Genomic DNA, 20,602 nt, shown 5'->3' with positions numbered 1-20,602 from the left:
ATATCTATTGCAGAATATTCTAATAACCATTTATAAACAGCTATTATAACCTTACTATTTTGTACCAAACCTGTCTATTCTTCTAATGCTAGAAGAAGACGTGAAAAAAATCTCATTCTGTTTAGTGAGACTTATTGCCTAGTAAGTGTATGCACAATTGCTGCCTTTTCCCTGTTGTTCTTTTCACCTTGGGCCATCACTCACTTGCTTTGTTTTGAGAGGAGGTGGTTCATAATGTGTTTGTTTTTAATGGAAAACCGTAGTTACATACATCAGTCTCATTAACATTATTTGGGGAGTAAGTGGGCAAAGTGTTGATGTTACACATCACTTTCTACTAAGTAAGACATCTAATACTGACATAGTCATTAGGAAACCATTACCATTATAGGGCAAAATGAATGTTTAGGGAGGAATACTAAGCTGTATGCTACATCAGAAGTGAAGTTTACATTATATATGTGAGCCAGTAATTTGCATTCATTTACACATGAATTATGTCTAATCAGTTTAGGAAAAGGGTTTAAAGGCAAGATATGCTGGCAAATATTCTTATGGAATGTATGTAAATAATGTTTGATTTACCTGTCACTGTAAATGTCAGTAGATGGCAAACATTATCTTTCAAATTATGCAGTGTATCCAACAATTAATAGAACATCTGAATTAAGTTCTGTTGAACTTGTTCAGTGCAACTCAGAGAATGTAGCATTACATCTTCAAAAAAGAGATTTGTTATAGAAAGCATCTTTGTAGCTATGTTTCCTTATGTATGCCCCAACCAGGTAAACTGTTATTATTAATTCATTCTTCAGTTAGTAAGGCCACCCAACTCACAGTAACACTGGCCAGAAAAATTAAATACAGTTTATTAGAAGGTATGAACTCAAACAATACTGGGATAGATGTTTTAAAATGTTTTACTTGTTATAGGACATCCTTCTTTGTTCCTAATTCTAGGGATATGCATAGAGTGTTGACATTAGTTCCTAATATCTCATCAGGTCCTGATAGCCAGTAACTTTCATTTGATTTTTTTTTTTACTTTCCTATATTCACTGCAACAAACCTGACCGTTGTTTATAATTTTGCATATTCCTATAAACACATGCACTTAGAAACCCAGATGCCAGCTGTAGCCAGGCCTACTTGTCTAGGGAGGTTGGAAGCATCTGACTGGGGATGTTCAAAGAAACAAGCACCCTTCAGTTGGATGATTATGGGCAGGATCATGGCAGATCTGTTCTTGGACATCCCAAGCAGATGAGCTTCTTCCTCCTGACTTTTTTTCAAGTTCCTCATAAGCATCCTGGGGGTGAAGGCAGAGATGGCAGACACCTATTTTAGTGTGTCTTAGCAGAACATATTTCTGCAGAAGGACTGGACCAGGAGAACCTGCCGTTCCCCAATGAAAAAGCAATATGAACTTGTAGTGCCAGGCAAATAAATTATTCTGCATTTTTTCTACTAATTCTCTTGATTTAATGAAAGAGACTTGAAACATTCCTTGAAAGGAGAAGATAATTTTGGAGAAATTCTTATGGATAGAGTGTGGTGTTCTTCACTTTTTTAGTTCTGAGGTGAGCCAGAGGTGTCTGATTATTCTGACTTCTATTATACTATTGTCTTGTGGTGTGCAGACTCCCAGGTTTAATTAAATTCTAAGAGAAGACATCATAAGAGAAGTTTTTCCATTTACTGCTAAGGCACTGTCCCATCTTTGAAACATGTTGGAGAATTTCTCCTATTTCCTTGTCAATTTCTGAGAAATCATCTTGGGTGAAAAAATTTTAAAAAGCAATTTATGTTCCTTTAAGAAGGAGACCCTCAAAATGGGGACAAATGTCTTTTTTTTTTTTTAATTTGCTTCTCCTTTCACTCTTTTGTGTAGCCATTTCATCCATGGTATTTCAAAAAGCGATTTATGTTCCTTTGAGAAGGAGACCCTCAAAATGGGAACAAATGTCATATACATACATACATACATACATACATACATACATACATATGTATATTGCTTCTTCTTTCACTCTTTTGTGTAGTCATTTCATTCACAACATTTCCAAAACCTCACAATCTAACATAAGCACTAAGCTTTCAGTTGCAACTATATTAAGGCCTTTATAGCAGGTCACAACCAAGAACAACATTCGCACAGAGTCCAAGTAGGCAGGATGATTGCAAAGAAAAAAAAAGAGGTTAGGTTACAAAATCTTGGAAATCGGATATGTGTACTGTGCTTGATACTCATTTATCAGTAAGTGTGTTAAACCAGTGCCTCCCTATTGCCTTTGATCCTCTTTCTGAGTGTTGGTTTAATGGGTAAGATGCTAATTGCTTATTTGATTCCACAAAAATGTCCATCTGTTCTTGTTCTGCAGTATTTTGGAAACATCCATTTTCTTTCTCAGGCTCAGAGAATTCCATCACAACTACTATGAAAGAGATCTTATTTTCAACAGCTGTAATGGGAATTGAATCTGTGAGTAATTAATATGATTGTTTACAGTTTAGACTCTTTCCTCCATGGCCTTCATGCCTTGTTCAAAGGAGATTTTCGAATTACATCAAGAGATGAATGGGTGTTTGCAGATATGGACCTCTTGCACCAAGTTGTTGCTCCTGCAATTAGAATGTCATTGAAACTACATCAAGTGAGTTTTTCTCTTTTCTGCAGCAAGTACTTCTTGTATATAATATAACTTTTATTATGCTGACAATGTGGTAAGCATAACAAAGACAACTAGAATTTTTATATGTTGGCCAGTTAAATTCAGATGAAAGTCAACTTCAGAAAGATGAGTTGCTGTGAATTACTTCTAAGAAATGAGCTTATAAAATTCAAACCATTAATTACTAGGAAGTTAGGATGTTTTTTAATGACTTCATTAAAATAATTTTACATACAGAAAAACTCATCCCTCATTTATTCAACCATTGAACAGACATATCAGCTTTGTGTAGTAAGTGACTAAAAGTGCATTCTTAAAGTCAGATCATTTCAGACAATTCAGTGATACTGTAGATTCTCATCTTACTTTTTTAGGGTATCAGGTATCACCAGCACAGCCTGGAGCTACCAAAAATAATCAAAACCAACTGATGGGCTAATGGTGGGATATTCCAGTGTAGCAATCCAAAACTGCTACACGCCTTCATCGTGGCTTTTTGCTACAGGTGGTCTCTGCACAAATGCAGTGTGGCCTGCAATCTCAGCGAAGTTTCTAAATCTAAAAGCTTTCATCTCTTCATAAACACTTCTGATCATAGCCATGGCTTTCTTTTAATACCAGGACCAGTTCACCTGTCCAGATGAATATGAAGATCCTGCTATTCTTTATGATGCAATTCAGTCTTTTGAAGAGAAAGTTGTGATTTGTCACGAAGGGGATCCTGCTTGGCGTAGTGCCATCCTCTCAAACAAAGAAGAGCTTCTCACTTTTAGGCATGTGGTGGAAGAAGGAACGGATGAATATAAAGTTATTATGCTCCACAAAAGCTACTTGAGCTTCAAAGTTATCAAGGTACCCTCTGCCTCATTTTCATTGTTAGATTTTTTTACATTAATAGCTGCTGTGTTTAGAATTTTATTTCCATTCTGGCTAGATAAGTCTCTTGACACAGTGGTATAGCAAAGGTTAAATCTGGGATCTGAAGGGCATTTAGCGACTCTGCAGGGTGGCAAAGTGATGGGAACAGCAGTTTCCAAGTCCAGAATCAATATTTGGATTAACAGGCATGTCGGAACCCCATGGGCTCACTGCTTTTGCTTTCTTATTTTTAAAAGCATTTTATAATCAGAGGGTGGGCAGTTGGGCAGGATCATAGTTAGAGATGCTGATTTTGTTATTTCAAAGAAAATAATTTGAATGGCTGTTGAAAGTAGTCTTTGACCCCCATTAGACCAGTAAATTCTTACCTAACTTAGTGGCACCACTGCCAAGAGAACATACATGGGGAACTCTTGTTTTCCCCATCACCTCCAAAAAGCCAATCAATCCCACAGAGTGACTAAACTATACAATGATTTATAGTTCTCATATTTATATATTTCTCATATAATGATAATCATATAACAGCAGTCTAGGAGTGTGTATGTATGTGTGAATACATAGCAGCAGTTTATATGTTCAGTGTTAAATTCACTGTTGAACATGGCTTGTTAGAATGTCTACAGTTCTCAGATGCACAGCAGTTGTACTGGCTACCAGCTAGCTGACTTATGCTCAGCTTAGCCCTAGTTCTAGATGACAGTATTGGTCCACTGGAGTTCCTGGGCTCTTCTGGCTCCTCCTCCATTTTTTAAGACTGACCATGAGTCAAGTGATGATGAAAAAATAAACTTGTACTTCCAGCAAAGAGAGTTGTCATACAGTGAGCTGTTGCCATGACACAAATTTCTGTATAGTTTTCTGCCCACTGAAGAGTATACACTTCCCCAACTCCAGCTTGGCCCACTTACATCAGTCCTTTTATAAACATTGAAAGAAAAACTCTGTACCTTCAGAAATCATCTCCTGTGCTTAATATAAATCTAAATAGCTGCATTTCTCATAACAGAAAATGACACCCCCCCAAATCTTCCAAAGGAAGGGTGGGGGAATTACAGCAGGCCCAGCACTTCCAAATTACCATGTGGCCTTGAGGTAAGCAACTCTGCAGTGCGAACAGCAGGAGGATTGCAACCCCCATCCATTTTCTCTCCAAAATGTTTCCACATAGTTTTTACTTTTGTTTGCTTTTAGGTTAACAAGGAGTGTGTCAGAGGGCTCTGGGCTGGACAGCAACAGGAACTTATTTTTTTACGCAATCGTAACCCAGAGCGAGGCAGCATCCAAAACAACAAACAGGTGTTGAGGAACCTGATTAACTCCTCATGTGACCAGCCTCTGGGATACCCCATGTATGTTTCTCCTTTGACCACATCCTATATAGGGACTCACAGGCAGCTGAGAAATGTTTGGGGTGGACCAATAAGTCTCGACAGCATCAAAAGATGGTTCAGAACCAAGTGGCTTAGGTAAGCACAAGGGGCCTCGTGAATAGAGACCTTCCACTGTATCTCAACTGATGTTTTAATGGACATCTTAGGGCTCTCAAAATACAAGATGGATTCTCTAAGAGGAACATAAAGCGACATGTGCTGCTGCCTTCTGCCTCCATTGTCCAAAATAGGATTACTATCCACTTAAATTAGATCAGCAACCAAAGCACTGATTTGCCTCCCCTTTCCCTTCTTATGTGGCTCTAAGGGTTATACCCTGATCCTCTTGTGCTCCTTGCAGCTATTTTGGCTGCTTTCCTGGAGATCTTCCTTTTAGAAGTTAAAGCACAATAGAGATACATTCATCCCTACTGTATTGTATACTCATTGCATTATTTCAGTGATTCTGATTGAGCTGAACATCCTACTTACTCGTTGAATGTGCTGCCTTCATTATATCTCTATCTCTATCTCTATCTCTATCTCTATCTCTATCTCTATCTCTGTCTCTGACTCTGTCCCTCTCCCTCTCCCTCTCCCTCTCCCTCTCCCTCTCTCTCTCTCTCTCTATATATATATATATATACATATATATATATTAATCTGTTCAGTTGTGTCTGATTCTCGGAGACTGCCTGGACAAGTCCCTGCAGTTTTCTTGGCAAGGTTTTTCAGAAGTGGCTTGCCATTGCCTCCTTCCTAGGGCTGAGAGAAAGTGTTTGGCCCAAGGTCATCCAGCCAAGGTCATTATATTTAGGGAGCTGCTAATGGAAAGAAATTCATTGTGATAATGTATACAGTTCTGTTGAAAAAATATTCACCTGCTTTCAGATTTTCTGAATTTTTGTATGACTTTTCCACATAACATTAACAGGGAGTGGGAAAGGGAGTCTGAGGTACAATGTGTTAGTGGCAAAGATATGTAAAACTTGACATACTCAGAAGGGAGGCAAGAACTTTGTTGTAGAACTGTATGTACCTTCGGAAGGATTTTTTTTCCACCCTCTGTGACTCCAACTTTCTCCGAATACCAGCTATTCTACTCCTTCCAGCAATGTTGCAGTATTTTATAATTTTGATAGACTGAGTGTGAATGCTGTGATGTAGAATAATCTGTTACCATTCTGTTGATGCTGAGCCAAATTTGCCTTTGATAAATAACAATGTAATACATTTGATCAAATGATCTAAACTGCAGAATTTGTAGAACTTATTCTACTTGCAATGAATTTCCCAATTTACTATCAGTTGGGTCATGGGGTTAATAATGACAAGTGAAATAGCTAGGCAGATTTGTCACTTAAGATTTTTTCAGCATTTGATTTTTCAGAATTGAGATATCTGGATGAGTTGAAGAGTTTTGCAACTATTCAGAAATAGAAATTAAAAAGATCCTATATGACTCATATTCTACAAACTGAGAACCAAAATGGACCTCCCAACTTTTCCTATAATCTTAAAGACTATTTCCAATGAAGATAATAACAATTTTGAAGAGAGGGGGGATGTCTTTCAGGAAAAAATTGCAGGCATTAAGCATCTTTGTCCCTGAGCTAATATTCTGATTATGTTCTGAACTTTCTGTGGCTGTATAACATTTTAAAAATAAATGGGTTGTCCAAGTATTGGACTTCTACATCACACATATTAATGATGCAGATCATAGGATGAGACTTAGCATGGTTTAGTGGTTAGAGCTGAGACTGGAGACCTGTGATCCTTCAAATATCACTGAATAACAACTGTCTTAACCCTAACACTTGCCATTGGTGATGCTGACTGGAGGTACTGGGAATTGAAATTCAGCAATATCTGGAGGTCCACAGATTCCCCCCCTAGATTAGAAAGTTGGGTTACAGTCAGGTTCAAATTTCCACTCAGCCATGCAGTTTATTGGCTGATTCTGAGCCAGTTACTATCTTGATCTAAACTACCTCAGAGGATAGCTCTGAAAATAAAGTGTGGAACAAAATGATTAAATACTGAGCTGCTTAGAAAAAGGGTCAAAGAAAAACATAAGGGAAAAAATTGGCAAGAGATATGCCCCAAGTGCAAATCCCATTACCATTGCATTTCAGCAGTGTTTTTTATATGGAAATATTTCAGTCATATCCCGTCGAATATTTAACATGCAACTTGCACAGCTATTTGCTATTACTGACCAAAATATTACCTGTTTCGTGTGAGCCCAGTTTGAAAGCTGACAGAAATATATCAATGAACATCTGCCTTTCCCATTATTTGCCAAAGAAATGTAAAACAATCCTCAGAATAAAACTTCCTGTTGTATTTGTCAGAGAACAGCCCCTCTAGTCTAGCACAGTGTTCCCACAGTGGAAAACACAGACACTGGAAGCAAAGGCAAAAATACCACCCCACTCGTGTTCCCCAGAATCTGGCCCTGAGATGTCCACTGCATTCTGGCGTTCCTGACTCTTTCTTTTCAAACAGGATGCGGAAGGACTGCAACGCAAATCACAGTAGAGGCAGCTGTGAAGAAGGAGCCAGTAGGAATGGATCTTCCAGCAGTAATCCAGCTAATAATTCAAGCCAGAGCAGCAGCTCCCAGCATACAAGGAACAGCACACCCCAACTGCACCCTTCCTTTCAGATTGCTCCGTTCCCAGGTACTTATCCTCAGTTGCATTTATTCCCTGACACTATAGGCTGCCCAATAATGAACATTTATTGATGGCCAACAATCCAAGTTAAACACAAGACGTTAAATCTCTTAGCAATCTATATGTACTTGAATAATATTTGTATTAGATAAGCATATAGAGAATTGTGATTGGTTATTGTTATGATGATGTATTAACACTTTTTTTCTCTTTGTTGTATTTTTTTCACTTTTTTATTAAATGACTTTTATGTATTTTTTCTTCTTTTTGTATCAAAAATTTAAAAATCAATAAATAAAACCCATAAAAAAACACAAGGTGTTGGAAAAACAAAACTGTAACATTGAATCTGACAGCTGGACCCCTGGCTAAGTCCAAAAGATATTCCAGTGCCTAACTAATATCAAGCCATTCCCCTGACACCCTTGTCCTATCTGCACTGAGAGCAAGTGTGTCATGATGTCATCTTGCAAATGATGCCAATTGTATCACTTATGTCATTTTTGTGATGGTGTCATGACCTATGGGACATCAGCATGCCTTCTACTGGAGGCCTATGCCCCTCCCTTACTTGCCCGCAGCAAAGATTTTTGATGTCATGAAGGAATCTTGCACTTAAACTGCCCTTGGTCTCACCTCAGATTCTTTCAAAATTAATGGGTTTAAAAATGCTTAACTCTCTCCTGGAACTGTGGCCATAAATGTTGCAGTTACCTGCTGGTGTGTGAGTGTGTGTGCTGTCCTTAGCATTAATGCACAAAAATATTTGGAAAAAAATCTACCTATACATAGTAATACTAAGCTTAAAATGAATGTTGCTGCTAAACTGGTCTGATTATTTAACAGTATTGTATGCCTATTTGCTTTCACAAGCTAGTCCAAAGATAATTAGAAAAACAACCTTAACTGTAACATAAAAATCATGGATTACCTAAGGGGAGTCCAGTGCTTCATAATTTTTATGGTTTTATGGTTTTTATTGTTTCTTGGTTTTATTGCTGTTGTAAGCTGCCCAGAGTTATGTTCTAAGATGGGCGGCCATACAAATCTTTTAAATAAGTAAATAAAATAATTTAATAATTAATTTTACTTAGCTTTATCTTTCCATCTACAGCTCTAACAGTCAAAGTTCTCTGAGTAAATTTCAGCATGAGGGGTGGGTCTTAAGCTTCAAAAATGTCTTTATAAAGTATATAAAAGACTCTTTTGTTTCCTAACTGTTTGCAGATATTGAGTTATTTATGTGGAAATATGGGTGGTCTACTATAAAACACTTTAACCACTGAATTAAAGACATGTATGGGATATTTTTGGACAGTGGTCAGCTTAACTGTTTAAAGTGAGAGCAGATGTTTAATTACATTTGACTGTGAATGTCAGCATACCAAGATTCTCATCATACAGTATTTCCTAGCTTCAGTATATTTTTACATTTAACAATATTAGCATAAAAATAATCAACAAAGAATGAGCTTCAAGAAACTGAAAAATTCAGTTTTCTATGGGTCTGCAACTAAAAATTCCCTACTCCACTTCTAAACTACAATGACATCTAAGGGTGTATATGCAAAGGAATTTCATAGGATTAATAATTTTACATTTTTTAAATAGAAAGTAGCGGGGCTACAACATAGATTAACTACAAAAATGAATGATTTAGTATACTCTTAATTGTTCCAAGCAGAAGAAATAGAATTTCTTGCAATATAGAAAATAGTCCTTATATAAGTTTTAATTATTATTTCATATGTAATTAATATATAGATAGTAAGCCAAGTAGATTTTAATTGAAAATACATATTGATCATAGTATATACCCATGTATAAATGCATTTACTATACGTTGTTACTCATACAGCTTGAAAGTGAGCTGTTATGCATTGCTTGGAGTTAGAATCTTTGCCTTTCATGAATGTCTAAAACGCATGTCTGGTTTTATCGATTCTGAGTTGTGCCTGCTTATAGTAAACTGCAAATTCCTGTTCATCGCTATAGCACAATTTTTGGCACTAATCCTGTCAGGAGCCACAATGCCCTTGGTTCACATCAAGAAATATGAATGACTGACAGATTGTATTATATTATTACTGCAGTGGTTTACTTTAATAATGTAGAATGATTTATGTAGTTGCTGAATGGTGATTTTGCATTATTATATAATAACCTGTACTGAAGCATTACTCTTTCAAGCTAGTCTGCAAGCTGATCAGAGCTAAATCATGGTAGCATTTGATTCAAAGCCTATGGATAGGGCAGAATGGAAGGGTAGGGAGAACGGAGGAGATAGCAAGGACCTCCGGGCAGCATAAAGCAATTCTGTGAAGCATATTAGACTTGTCCAACTATCTACACACCAGATTATTTATTTATCACCTATTTATTTATTTATTTATTTATTTATTTATGTGTTTATTTATTTATTTATTTCACAGTACCTATAGCCTTCCCCAATCCCAAAAGACTCTAAGCTGCGTATAATATAAGAAACAGAAGAAATGAGACATAATAATTAGATCAAAATCAGTCTCAGAAATCAGCAATAACCAATCATTAAAACCCAAAATGAGAGCTGTAGTCAGTCAGCTGGGACTGAAGACACATTGAAATAAATGTCTTTAACTTGTTTGTGGAATTGCAGTAAGATGGGGCTACACGTACTTCTGGTGAAGAGTATTCCACAAGGCAGGAGCTACTACAAAGGAGGCTGCCTTGCCCATGCCCTGTATACCTTACAAAGAGATGGAGCTTTTGGCTGGCCCTCTCTAGATGACCAGATGGGCCAGATTCAATTCTGTTAAAGTGTCATCTGATGTCTCCCAGTGCTATCTGACTATCCCTAGAGCTCAAAACTAAACAATTCCCCTGGGCACCATCTAAAAACAATCACAATAACAATTAAACAGAGATAGGAATTCAGATCTCAGACATCATCTAAGCAGCCACTGCACTAGATTTTGTGATAGTGCAAGCCACCAAATGCTTACTGTAATAGGACAGAGGCATAGAAAGTTAAAATATTCTTCCTGGAATAATTGCTGATCAACCTCTGCTAAAAAAATAAAGTACTGTAGGTTAGATGATGTCATCTACAAGTTAGCCAGATTAACAACAGTGCCTAATCTTCAATATCCTTAAACCTCTTTCAGATTTTCTGGTTAAGCATATTTATTAAACTGCTGCCCTTGAAACAATATTTGTGGGTAGTGTTTTCTACTGTGCATTAATCGAATAGTGGGTAGACATTTTGAAGGGTTTCATTAGAGATCTAGTTTGTGCAAATGATCTTCTCTTTTTCTAATTTTCTTTTAAAGGCAGGAGAAAATTCAGGAGCCAGTCTGTTCAGACACATGCGGCTTTAAGTCAAAGGCCCCCTCGCTCAAGTCATTCTGGTCCAATCTTAGAGAGTCAGCCACCCTTCATCCAGACTTCCACTTCCGCCCATGAGATTGCCCCAAGGCTTTCTGACAGCCAGCTCTCCTTCCACAATTCTGCAGCCTCTGTGTTCTCCCCGACCCCTGCCATCCCTATTCTGGGCCAGCTGACACTGCAGGAACGAGCTGAGGCTGTGCTCAGGTCTAGTCTGGGCTCTTCAACTAGTTCTACTCTCAGCCTCTTGTTTGGCAAGAGAAGTTTTTCAAGTGCACTGGTCATTTCTGGGCTCTCTGCAGCTGAAGGAGGAAACACAACAGATACCCAGTCATCCAGTAGTGTTAATATTGCAATTGGGCCATCTGTTAGAGCAGCAAACCGTAATATGCAGGAGATCATACAGGTAAGATATAACAAAAAAGATGAACTGTATGTATGCCTTATTCTGTCCTGGAGAAAATCTGTTTATGTTATTGCTAAGACCTGATGCTGACTGGATGGCAGTCAACCAATTAGTGCCTTGTTCTGTCATAGGGATTGGTAATTTATGGCTCCTGAGCCATGTGTAACTACCAAAGTTGGTTTCTTTGGCCACTGGAGCTCCTTTCAACCATGCTCTTGAATTTCAGTAGCATGATTGCCTAAAATCAGAATGTCAAGACCATAAACATCCCAAATTTTTAATTTCGGCCCTTAAACAAGGTTAATAATTTAAACATGCAAAGAAAATCTGCCAACTATCCTGGAAAGCAATGGAAACTCCTACCAACTTTGCATGACCTAGCCTCACCTTCTTTGTACTTTTTGTATCCTTCCTCTCCCACCACGGTCCATTTGACATGGATTGTTCAGTCCCTTCCTTCCTTACCATCAAAGCATTACATTTTGGAGATGGGAAGGAGGAAGAATCAATAAATTCAAAGAGTCAGGTGGTATGGGAAAGAGCTTTGATCCCAAAGCCATCCTGGTCCTCCACCATGTCTCAACTCAGAGAAAATTTAGATAGCTGTTGTATTAAATGGGAGATAAATTGTATGTTCAGAGAAAGAAGAAGAAGAAGAAGAAAGCAGCTGGGGGAGGAGAAATGAGATGCAAACCATTTCTCTGTCCTGCCAGACAGCTGAATTTATCAAAGATTTCAAAATGGAAAGGGTCCAAAGAGAATAGTGGATTAGCCAGCCACGGATCATATTCGTGTTTAAGTTATTTAAGGAAGCATTGTCAATACTGCCACTTCTTATGCCCTACCTCCATAAAAGTCGTATCAGCTATGGCTACATCACAAATAACCCTCTGGCTACTAAATATTAAACCGGTTCTGTTGGTGACTCCAAATCTGGGCTAGGAACTAAATAATACTTTGCAAATACCTGAACGGTGTCTGCAGGTGCCTGGGGATGTTTTTGGTTTTCTGGCCTTATTGTAGCTCCTTCTACTGTATTGGATGCTACAGATTATTTTTAAACCTTTCAAGGTGCATGAGAGACCAAGGTGGAAACGTCTGGTGACCATGTACAAGGTTGAATGTGGCCTCCAGATGCTGACCCTTTTTGGCAATGCTTCTTTAAAGGGTGCTATTAGGACATTAATGACACTGTCTCTATTTTTCAAAAGCCCTTATCTGACGATTATGAAGCCAGCGATGCTACTGAATCCAGACAGCGAAGGGACCTAGGAACTACTCACGCTCTTCTGATAAGCCATATGATGGAATGTAGAAGAGCCAGCCAAGAAGATATGGCACTAGAAGACTCTGCTTCCCAACACAGCCTTTCTGAAGAGCAATAAAGAGGATGCTCATGGAAGGGATAATGCCATGTAAAGCTGATTTAAAAAAATACAATTAGGTTAGCTTCCCAGAGGAAAAAGGAAAACAAACAAACCAAAATATTGAAAGGATTTATTTTTTAACTCTTCTGTAAGAAAGCCTTTCATGAAAAAAATGTAGAAAGATAACATCTTAGTAATACCATTTAATGCTGTCACACTACAGGTTACTGGAAATTCAAATTGGATTTGAAAGAAAATCTATTTTTCCACCTGTTCTTTGCAAAGGAGTGCTATGCAGTATTATCGGGATGGTTGGCAGGGAGGAACAGGGGCAGATTACATGTTTGGTAGCGAGACTGAAAGCAAAAGAAAATCTGAATGCAGCTCAGTGAAAAACACACCAACATCTGTCCCTTGTTGTAACCAAATAGATGATTGCATGCTAAATAATTGGCTTTTTATACATAATGCATCAAAAAGGATTGTTTGTAATTGAAGCAATGAATATGTAGTAGGAAAGAAAACTGCCTACTCTGAGATTAGTATGCTGAATCTTTTTTAAAAAGTCAGAGGAAAGCCGCCTTTGTTTGAAGTGTTATGCAGCTGACAGTTCTGTGCTGCAACATCTTAATTGCGGAGGTGGTCCACTGCATGAAATTGTCCATAAAAGTGCCAGGCAACACAGTGCTATGAACCAAATATAGCCAGTGCATGAATAGCCTTCACAAAGCCAACAGTGCTCCTTATTTGCAAACAAATACAGCTTTCTTTGCAGGATTGTTCATACACAAAACGGAAGTCCATGCCTTTTTTGCAACCAAGAAACTTAACAACCTGAAAATGCTATTGTGCTCTCTCACATAAACAGACTTGTCAATTCTTTTGTAATTAAAAACTTTACAAGTACCAGTGTCTGGTTTTGTTGTTTTACAGAATATTTACATAGTTTACAGAATTTCTGTGTTTACAGAAGATGCATGCTGCTTTCCCTTCTTTTATTTTTTAAGCCATAGCTTATTTTGTGCAGAGTTGCAGTTATTTATATGTATTTCCTTTAGTCGCGTAAGATGGTATTGAACAGGATCTTGCCACTTTTTTTTGCTCACAGCAGTAATTGTGGGGTGGATTGGATTGAAAATGTTTCAAAATAAACTGGTGGGGTTCAAGTCAGGCCAAACCTTAAACCTGGATCTCCCAGGCCAACTTCAACCATGAACGTAGGTTGGCTCAGGTACAACAACTGAGCCTGTATTTGCCATCTTCTTCTCCTGCCTGGCATCATGTGAATGAGATCAGAAAGACATGCTGACACTCTGCAGCTCTTTGCCACTTTGCAAGTAGCCATACTGGCTGATAAGGGGGATTCTAAGCCAATGTAGCCAGTTGGGAAATGTTCAGCCTGATGAAATGTACTCGCTGCAGCACTTAATCAGCAGTGTCAGTACAACATTCAAGGCTTGTGCAGTGCTTTGGATTCCAAGGTAAAAAGGTTCTTGAGTGTTCTTGCAGGCACAACTCTATAAACCGTGTTCTTTCCTGGGACTGTGCAGCGGCTGAAGGAAGCAACTGAGATGGAATGGAATTATGAAGGCCAGACTCAGGGAGGAAAACATGTTCTTTCATCTCCTGAGGAACGAGGGAGAGATAAGAGGATGAGGCTGGTACCTCCCTGAGGAATTCACAGTGTTGTGACTGGCATTACTTGGGAACTGGGGTTTCAGTCTGGGAAGATTCTTGCTAGAGGTTGTAGCTAATAAACATTGCTGGACTGAATTTACATGGTCTCCTGGAGTTCCTTGGCTAGGCCTGACATCAGCCATGCAATTCCAGGACAAGGTACAACTGTGCTCTGATACCCTGCCTCTGCTTCTCCCCCCTCCCCACATACACACACCGCAACACAGACACTCTGAAGCACCTTTTGGCCTTTGAACCCAAAGTGCTGCACCGCCCAACAAAATTCTCATCTGGTATGGGATCAAACGAGGCCCAAGCTAGTGCAGAACTTCAGCAAAAAATGTTCCATGATGAATCACAGGGCAGCTGTGTTAGGAGATGTGTGCCGATTTACGGGCAAAAAACATTTTATGCCTTTCATATGATAATTCCAGCAAACACATGAACAACTGTTTTACAGTGCTGCAGGGATAATTTTCTTATGTCAGGCAATCCTCTAATAGTTGGAGGCAAAGCGGAAAATGATACACCTGTCACACATTCTCTGTGATTTTAAACTTGCATTGTTTGCTTCTAATTTTCCTGGAATGGATTCAAGTAGTCTTTCATGCACAAATCCACAGCTGTCCCATGTTGATTTTAAGGGCATTGTTTACTACTCACAAACAGCTCAAAAAGCACACCAAGGCTCCATTGATGCCAGGCAGGAGTTTCAGGCTAATGCTGTGTCTGGCACAGCATTTTTTTTTTCTGAATCTGTCTTGCTTTATTCTACTTCTCCCAATATTTATCTTTCCCAGTCCTTTCTATCCCCACCATTGCAAGCTTGGCTTTTCTTTTCTTTTTCATAGACCATTTCCATTCCATTCAGGAGTGGTGCATACCTAGCAGATGGACAGAGATGCTGCTGTTTTCCTTTGGATTTCAATCTACTTTTTAGCCCCCTTTTTCCAAGACTTAATGCAACTGTACTGAGGATATGGTTACATTAAGAAATGTAGGCACTCCTCCGGTTGTTTCAATGAGTCCCTATGTGAACAGAAGCTGAAACGACCTTTTTCTGCACATTTGCATGCATGTTTACTATTTAGATGCAGTTGTTCACAGATTCAAAATAGGAAAATATTGACTGTGGCAGATGCAAAACTTTGGGCACTCTTCCAGTTAATTCAAAATTTATTTCTCTTTCCCGATCTCCTTCATCTTTACTACGAGGTTCTTAATAAGGCCCCAAAAGGTGATTGACTAAATTAACCAGGGGAAGATAAATCCCAGGTGAACAAATACTCTGATCTTTAACTTCTCAGGTTGTAGACATTGTTCTGACTACTTTCAACAGCCATGTACTCTAAGTAAGACTTAGAATATTTGAAATGAAGATAATTCACTCTTACAAAGAAGGGGAAGGCTATATGCGTGGTTTTCAGATAGCAATTTCAGCTATGAGAATCACTGTTAAGAAATGGAAACTACATGGGATGTTCAATCAAGGCAGGAGCTGGAAGATCAAGAAAAATCTCTGTTGGAACTGCCTGAAAACTGGTGAGATCTGTAAAACAAAACCCACAAATCACTGCAAAGAATCTGCTGAAAAGTTCACTAGAGTAGTTGTCCATAGGTTCCCAAGCAGCATTTCTTATACAGTGGTGACCTACATGGAAGAGTTGCAAAAGGAAACCCTTTCTCCATCATCATCTAAAGTAAGCAGAAGAAAACTTTCAGAAGCTTCAGATGTTTGGGAACAAAGTGCTATAGATTGATGGAACAAAAAGTTGAACTGTTTGGTCTGTTGCCACTTCTTGAAACATCACCCCTTTTGGCCACCAATATCAGAAAATGAGATTAAATTTATCATAAATGACTTGAAGAGTAATAAAGCCCCAAGGGAGGACTTTCTACTGGTTGAGCTATTCCAAAGATACCCCAATTGGTGGGGCCCTCTTTTGGCAGAGTTATTTACACATATAAGTAATACCTGCCACATCCCAGTCAGGTAGAAGATGGCAATAGTAGTTCCTATATACATACATACATACATACATACATACATACATACATACATACATACACAAAGGGAATAAAAAGCATCCTAGCAATTACAGGCCCGTTAGTTTAATAGATATTGTTGCTAAAATATATGCTAGGTTCCTCTTGAGTAGAGTTGAGAGAAAAGTGTATTCTCATAGAACAAGCAGGCTTTAGACAGAGCTGATCTATTACTGACCATTGTTTTGTCTTGAACCACCTAATTACAAAATATGTCAGTAAGGGGAAACAACTGTTTGCTGCCTTTATAGATCTTAATGCAGCATTTGACACAGTAAACAGAGAAATATTATGGAGGAAATTGACTACCCTCAAAAAGGAATCCAGACTGCTGGCACTGATCAAAGCCCTTTACACAAGCACTTGTTTGAGAGTACGGTTTGGGGTAAATGGGGCCATGACAAGTAGGATTGATACTTACAAAGGGGTAAGACAAGGGTGCATACTTGCACCATTGTTATTCACTCTATACATTAATGGCTTACCAGGACTGATGAAGGATCCTGAAGTACATATCCCTAAGGTACTAAACAGACATTGTAACACCTTGCTATATGCTGACAATATGATTTTATTATCATTCTTGCAAGTTGGGTTGCATAGGTTGTTAAGAAGACTTGGCTCCTACTGCCATAATTTTCTGATTATTAATAAATCAAAATAAAAAATTCTGGTCTTTGGAAAATGACATCATAGACATAGATGGCTATTAGAAGTGAGCCAATAGAGCAAGTTAACACCTTTCCTTATCTAGGAGTAGTCTTCTCTGAGACCGGATCTTGGCTTCCTCATTATCAAAGGAGCTCACTTAGAGCAAAGGCGCATGTGAATTTACTGTTCAAATTAATACATCACAGCTACCCAGGTTCCTTAGCCCCAATTATTAAAGTATACAAGGCTAAGATTACTCCTATGCTCTTATATGGAGCTGAGGTTTGGGACTTAAAAGAGGTACTATTACAACAAACACAATCACAGCATCTGAAAAGTATCTTGGGTGTGGATAAAAGGACTTCAGCTGCTGCAGTTAGAGCCAAATTGGGAATTTATACAATTTGTTATTTATCTAAAATCAGGGCATACAACTATTGATGCAAAATCAGTGCAATGGAAACTGGCAGACTCCCAAAATTGTGTCTGATAGAACAGACAAAATCTCAATTACAGACTTCTTGGATTGTACAACTGACAATTATATTAGAAATTGTGGTCTCCTTGTCTCTTGTCCAACTGTTTTTGGAGAACAAGTTTAAAAAATTGCTGCAAAAAGAATCTTGGATATTGAAGCACAGAGGGACATAGCCACCATTAGTAAGGTTGGTACATTGAAATGGATGAGCTGTTACAAATGTACCTTCCAAATTGCCAAGTATTTAAACACAGAAATGCCTAAACATCTTAGGGCGGTATTTACTTGAACAAGATTTGAGCAGCTGGACACAATGGTTAGATATGGAAGATTTAATCAAGTCCCTTATAATGAGTGTATGTGTGTTTGTGGAGCTCCAGAAATAGAAGGCATAACACATATGTTATTTGAATGTCAATTGTATAAGAAAGAGAGAGTTCAGTATCTTGGACCACACATTAGACGAACAACCTATTGGGACCCTCATATTAAAACATATTTCATGTGCACTCAGAATTGAAAAATCACATATAATACGGCCCTTTATTTGAACAAAACAGTACAGTGGAAATCTGCATATGTGGATCTCATTGGGGTAAAATGTAGGGGTGATACAGAAATATGATTTGTATTTAACTTGTTTCTTTTATTCTATTTTTAACATATGGTTTTATTAATGTTCTGTGTTTTATATTCTGTACTTTGATATGGCCTAATGGGTAATCAATAATAAAGAATGAATGAGAACTGTTTGGTCACAACCTGAAAAATAGATTCAACTAAATATCAAAGTATCTGAGAAGCTGAGGTCCCACAGTTACTGAACAAATCGAAGCTGAAAAGAGGTTTGATATTTCAGCAAAATAATGATACGAAACATATTTCCATATCGATCATGAAATACTTACTGGAAATAAGGTTTTGGAATGGACTTCCCAGACCCCAGACTATTATTGAAAATCTGTAGGAAGACCTTAAACCTACAATGCATGCAAGGAGGAAATATTTCTGAGCCCAAAAAAGTATGTAAGGAAGAAAGGGGGAAAATCCCAAAACAAGAACTGGAAGGGCTTGGTATAGGAAACAGTTGGAAGCTGTTATTTCTGCTGAAGGAAGTATTGCAGAATGCCGACTGAAAGTGTGTTCAAACTTCTGCACCTGCCATATTCACTCTTTTCTTATTTTGAATCTGTCAATTGCACATATAAATATGCATTCAGATTTGCAAAAATATCTGTTTACCTTTATCCCATGTAGAGGTTGTGTCAGCTTCTATTTCACTTAGGGATTCATTGAAGTGTGCAATTTGACCAGGAATGCCTAATTGTTTGCTCTTGTATGTACTTTGTTCTGAGCCATTGGGTGAAGATTGGTATACTGGCCATTCCACTGCGTAATGCAGCGTTGTCCAAACTTGGCCACTTTAGGATGAGTGGACTTCAACTCCCAGAATTCCCCAGCCAGCCATGCTGGCTGGGGAATTCTGGGAGTTGAAGTCCACTCATCTTAAAGTGGCCAAGTTTGGACAACACTGGCATAATGGAATCCCTGATCGAGCAGATGGTCATAGCATTGGAGACTCCCACAGGTTTTTTGCTTGGGAGATTTCAACATTCATGCCGAACCTATCCTGAGAGTCTTGGCTAAAGATGTCAGGAGCTTTATTGGCTTTACCCAGGTTGTTTGGGACTTTACCTATGAAAATGGACTTCCCCTCATATGGTTTTTGTCTTAGAGAGGCTCGACAGTGTAGAGCAGTTCCAAGGCAGGTGCCATCGCAATGGATGGACGACCTGGTGAAGCCTGGGCTGTTGCAGCAGCAGCAACAGTAAATGCCTCTCTCCAGGAGTGGGGACCAAATTATATGGGCCCATGCCTGGAGGTTAATAGATCCAATGAGATTCTAGGAATCCCTGGGGATAACTTTACCCAACTGTGATCTGATTGAGTTGCAGAGTAATACCTGGGCACTAGATATGATAGCCCTAAATACCTCTTGTCCTATGTCAGAACCCATAGCCCCATGGCATACAGAGTGATTGTGGACATTGAACATGAGGATAGACAACTAGACAACTATCCTCATGAAGTAGGGGCATAAATGGTACAAGTCTCAGATGAATCCTATTGGATATGATAGAGTCACCACTACAGTCAATGCTGTAACACTCAGGAGGGAAAATAATTATTGGTTTTCTCCTTGATTGTATTCACAGCAAACCAACCAGGAGACATTTTGTCACCTCACAGCTCTAGCTATGATTTACTATAGCCAGCAAGTTAGCACTTTCTTCTAGGTACTGAAACTGGGAACATGGATTTCAATGGGGTGGGGGTAAGGAATGAAATATGCATCATGACACAAATATTGCAACTTAAGTACTTGCATCAGATGTCAGGATGCACATGTCATTTTGATATAATCATGATTGCCTGCAGCCCCTTTGGAAATCTACATGGTATTAATGTCCGGACTGACAAGACCTCTCTGAGACCAGTTCATCACTTGTCACTTGAGGAAATGGATAGACTCCTTCATACCACTACATATTAGGGCTGTTCATGGTTCAAAAATGATTTGGAAGAAATACTTCAGCATCATGCAAACATTTGCCTTTCATTAAAACAGCCAACTTTTCATGGCTTCTGAGTAAGCTTTTTTTAAAAAGTGCAGCTCCCTTAAGGGATCGTTATGTATTTTTTACATTTATAGTCTCCTGCAATCCCACAGGATTCTTGGTAGCTTTACAGGAATGCAAAAATCATTAAAACATTTATCAGACTTGTTCTTGTACATTCTCGCAATCCTTGCTGGAGGTAAATGCCACCTATAAAACATCTTATACAGATTTTCTTTATATGCAGTTGACATTGTCATTTTATAGTTTTGAGACCATAATTTTTGCCACTTCTCTAAATCAACTCTGATAAATGTTGGAAGTGTCATCAGAAGCCCGGTACATATTACCATATGTGGTGGACATGCCCAGAAGCTAAAAGATATTG

At 38.5% G+C, this 20,602-nt stretch overlaps 1 protein-coding gene across 1 annotated transcript in view; it reads left to right on the top strand.

Annotated features, from left to right (window-relative positions):
* Nucleotides 1-13,616, top strand: part of PCNX2 (pecanex 2) — a 111,337-nt gene extending 97,721 nt beyond the window's left edge. Inside the window, 6 exon segments of the mRNA XM_088143561.1 lie at nt 2,510-2,654; nt 3,294-3,524; nt 4,746-5,020; nt 7,436-7,611; nt 10,917-11,377; nt 12,589-13,616. Of these exon segments, the coding sequence (XP_087999687.1) occupies nt 2,510-2,654; nt 3,294-3,524; nt 4,746-5,020; nt 7,436-7,611; nt 10,917-11,377; nt 12,589-12,762 (1,462 nt within the window). The 3' untranslated portion in view covers nt 12,763-13,616.
* The last annotated feature ends 6,986 nt before the right edge of the window (nt 13,617-20,602 follow it).

Source organism: Python bivittatus, unplaced genomic scaffold (genome assembly GCF_059951505.1).
Source record: "Python bivittatus isolate LINGU-HERP-01145 unplaced genomic scaffold, Pbiv_v1 ctg000020_np1212, whole genome shotgun sequence".
Classification (NCBI taxonomy): Eukaryota; Metazoa; Chordata; class Lepidosauria; order Squamata; family Pythonidae; genus Python; species Python bivittatus.
Note: the sequence above shows the minus strand (reverse complement) of the source record. Positions and strands in the feature narration are given on the sequence as shown.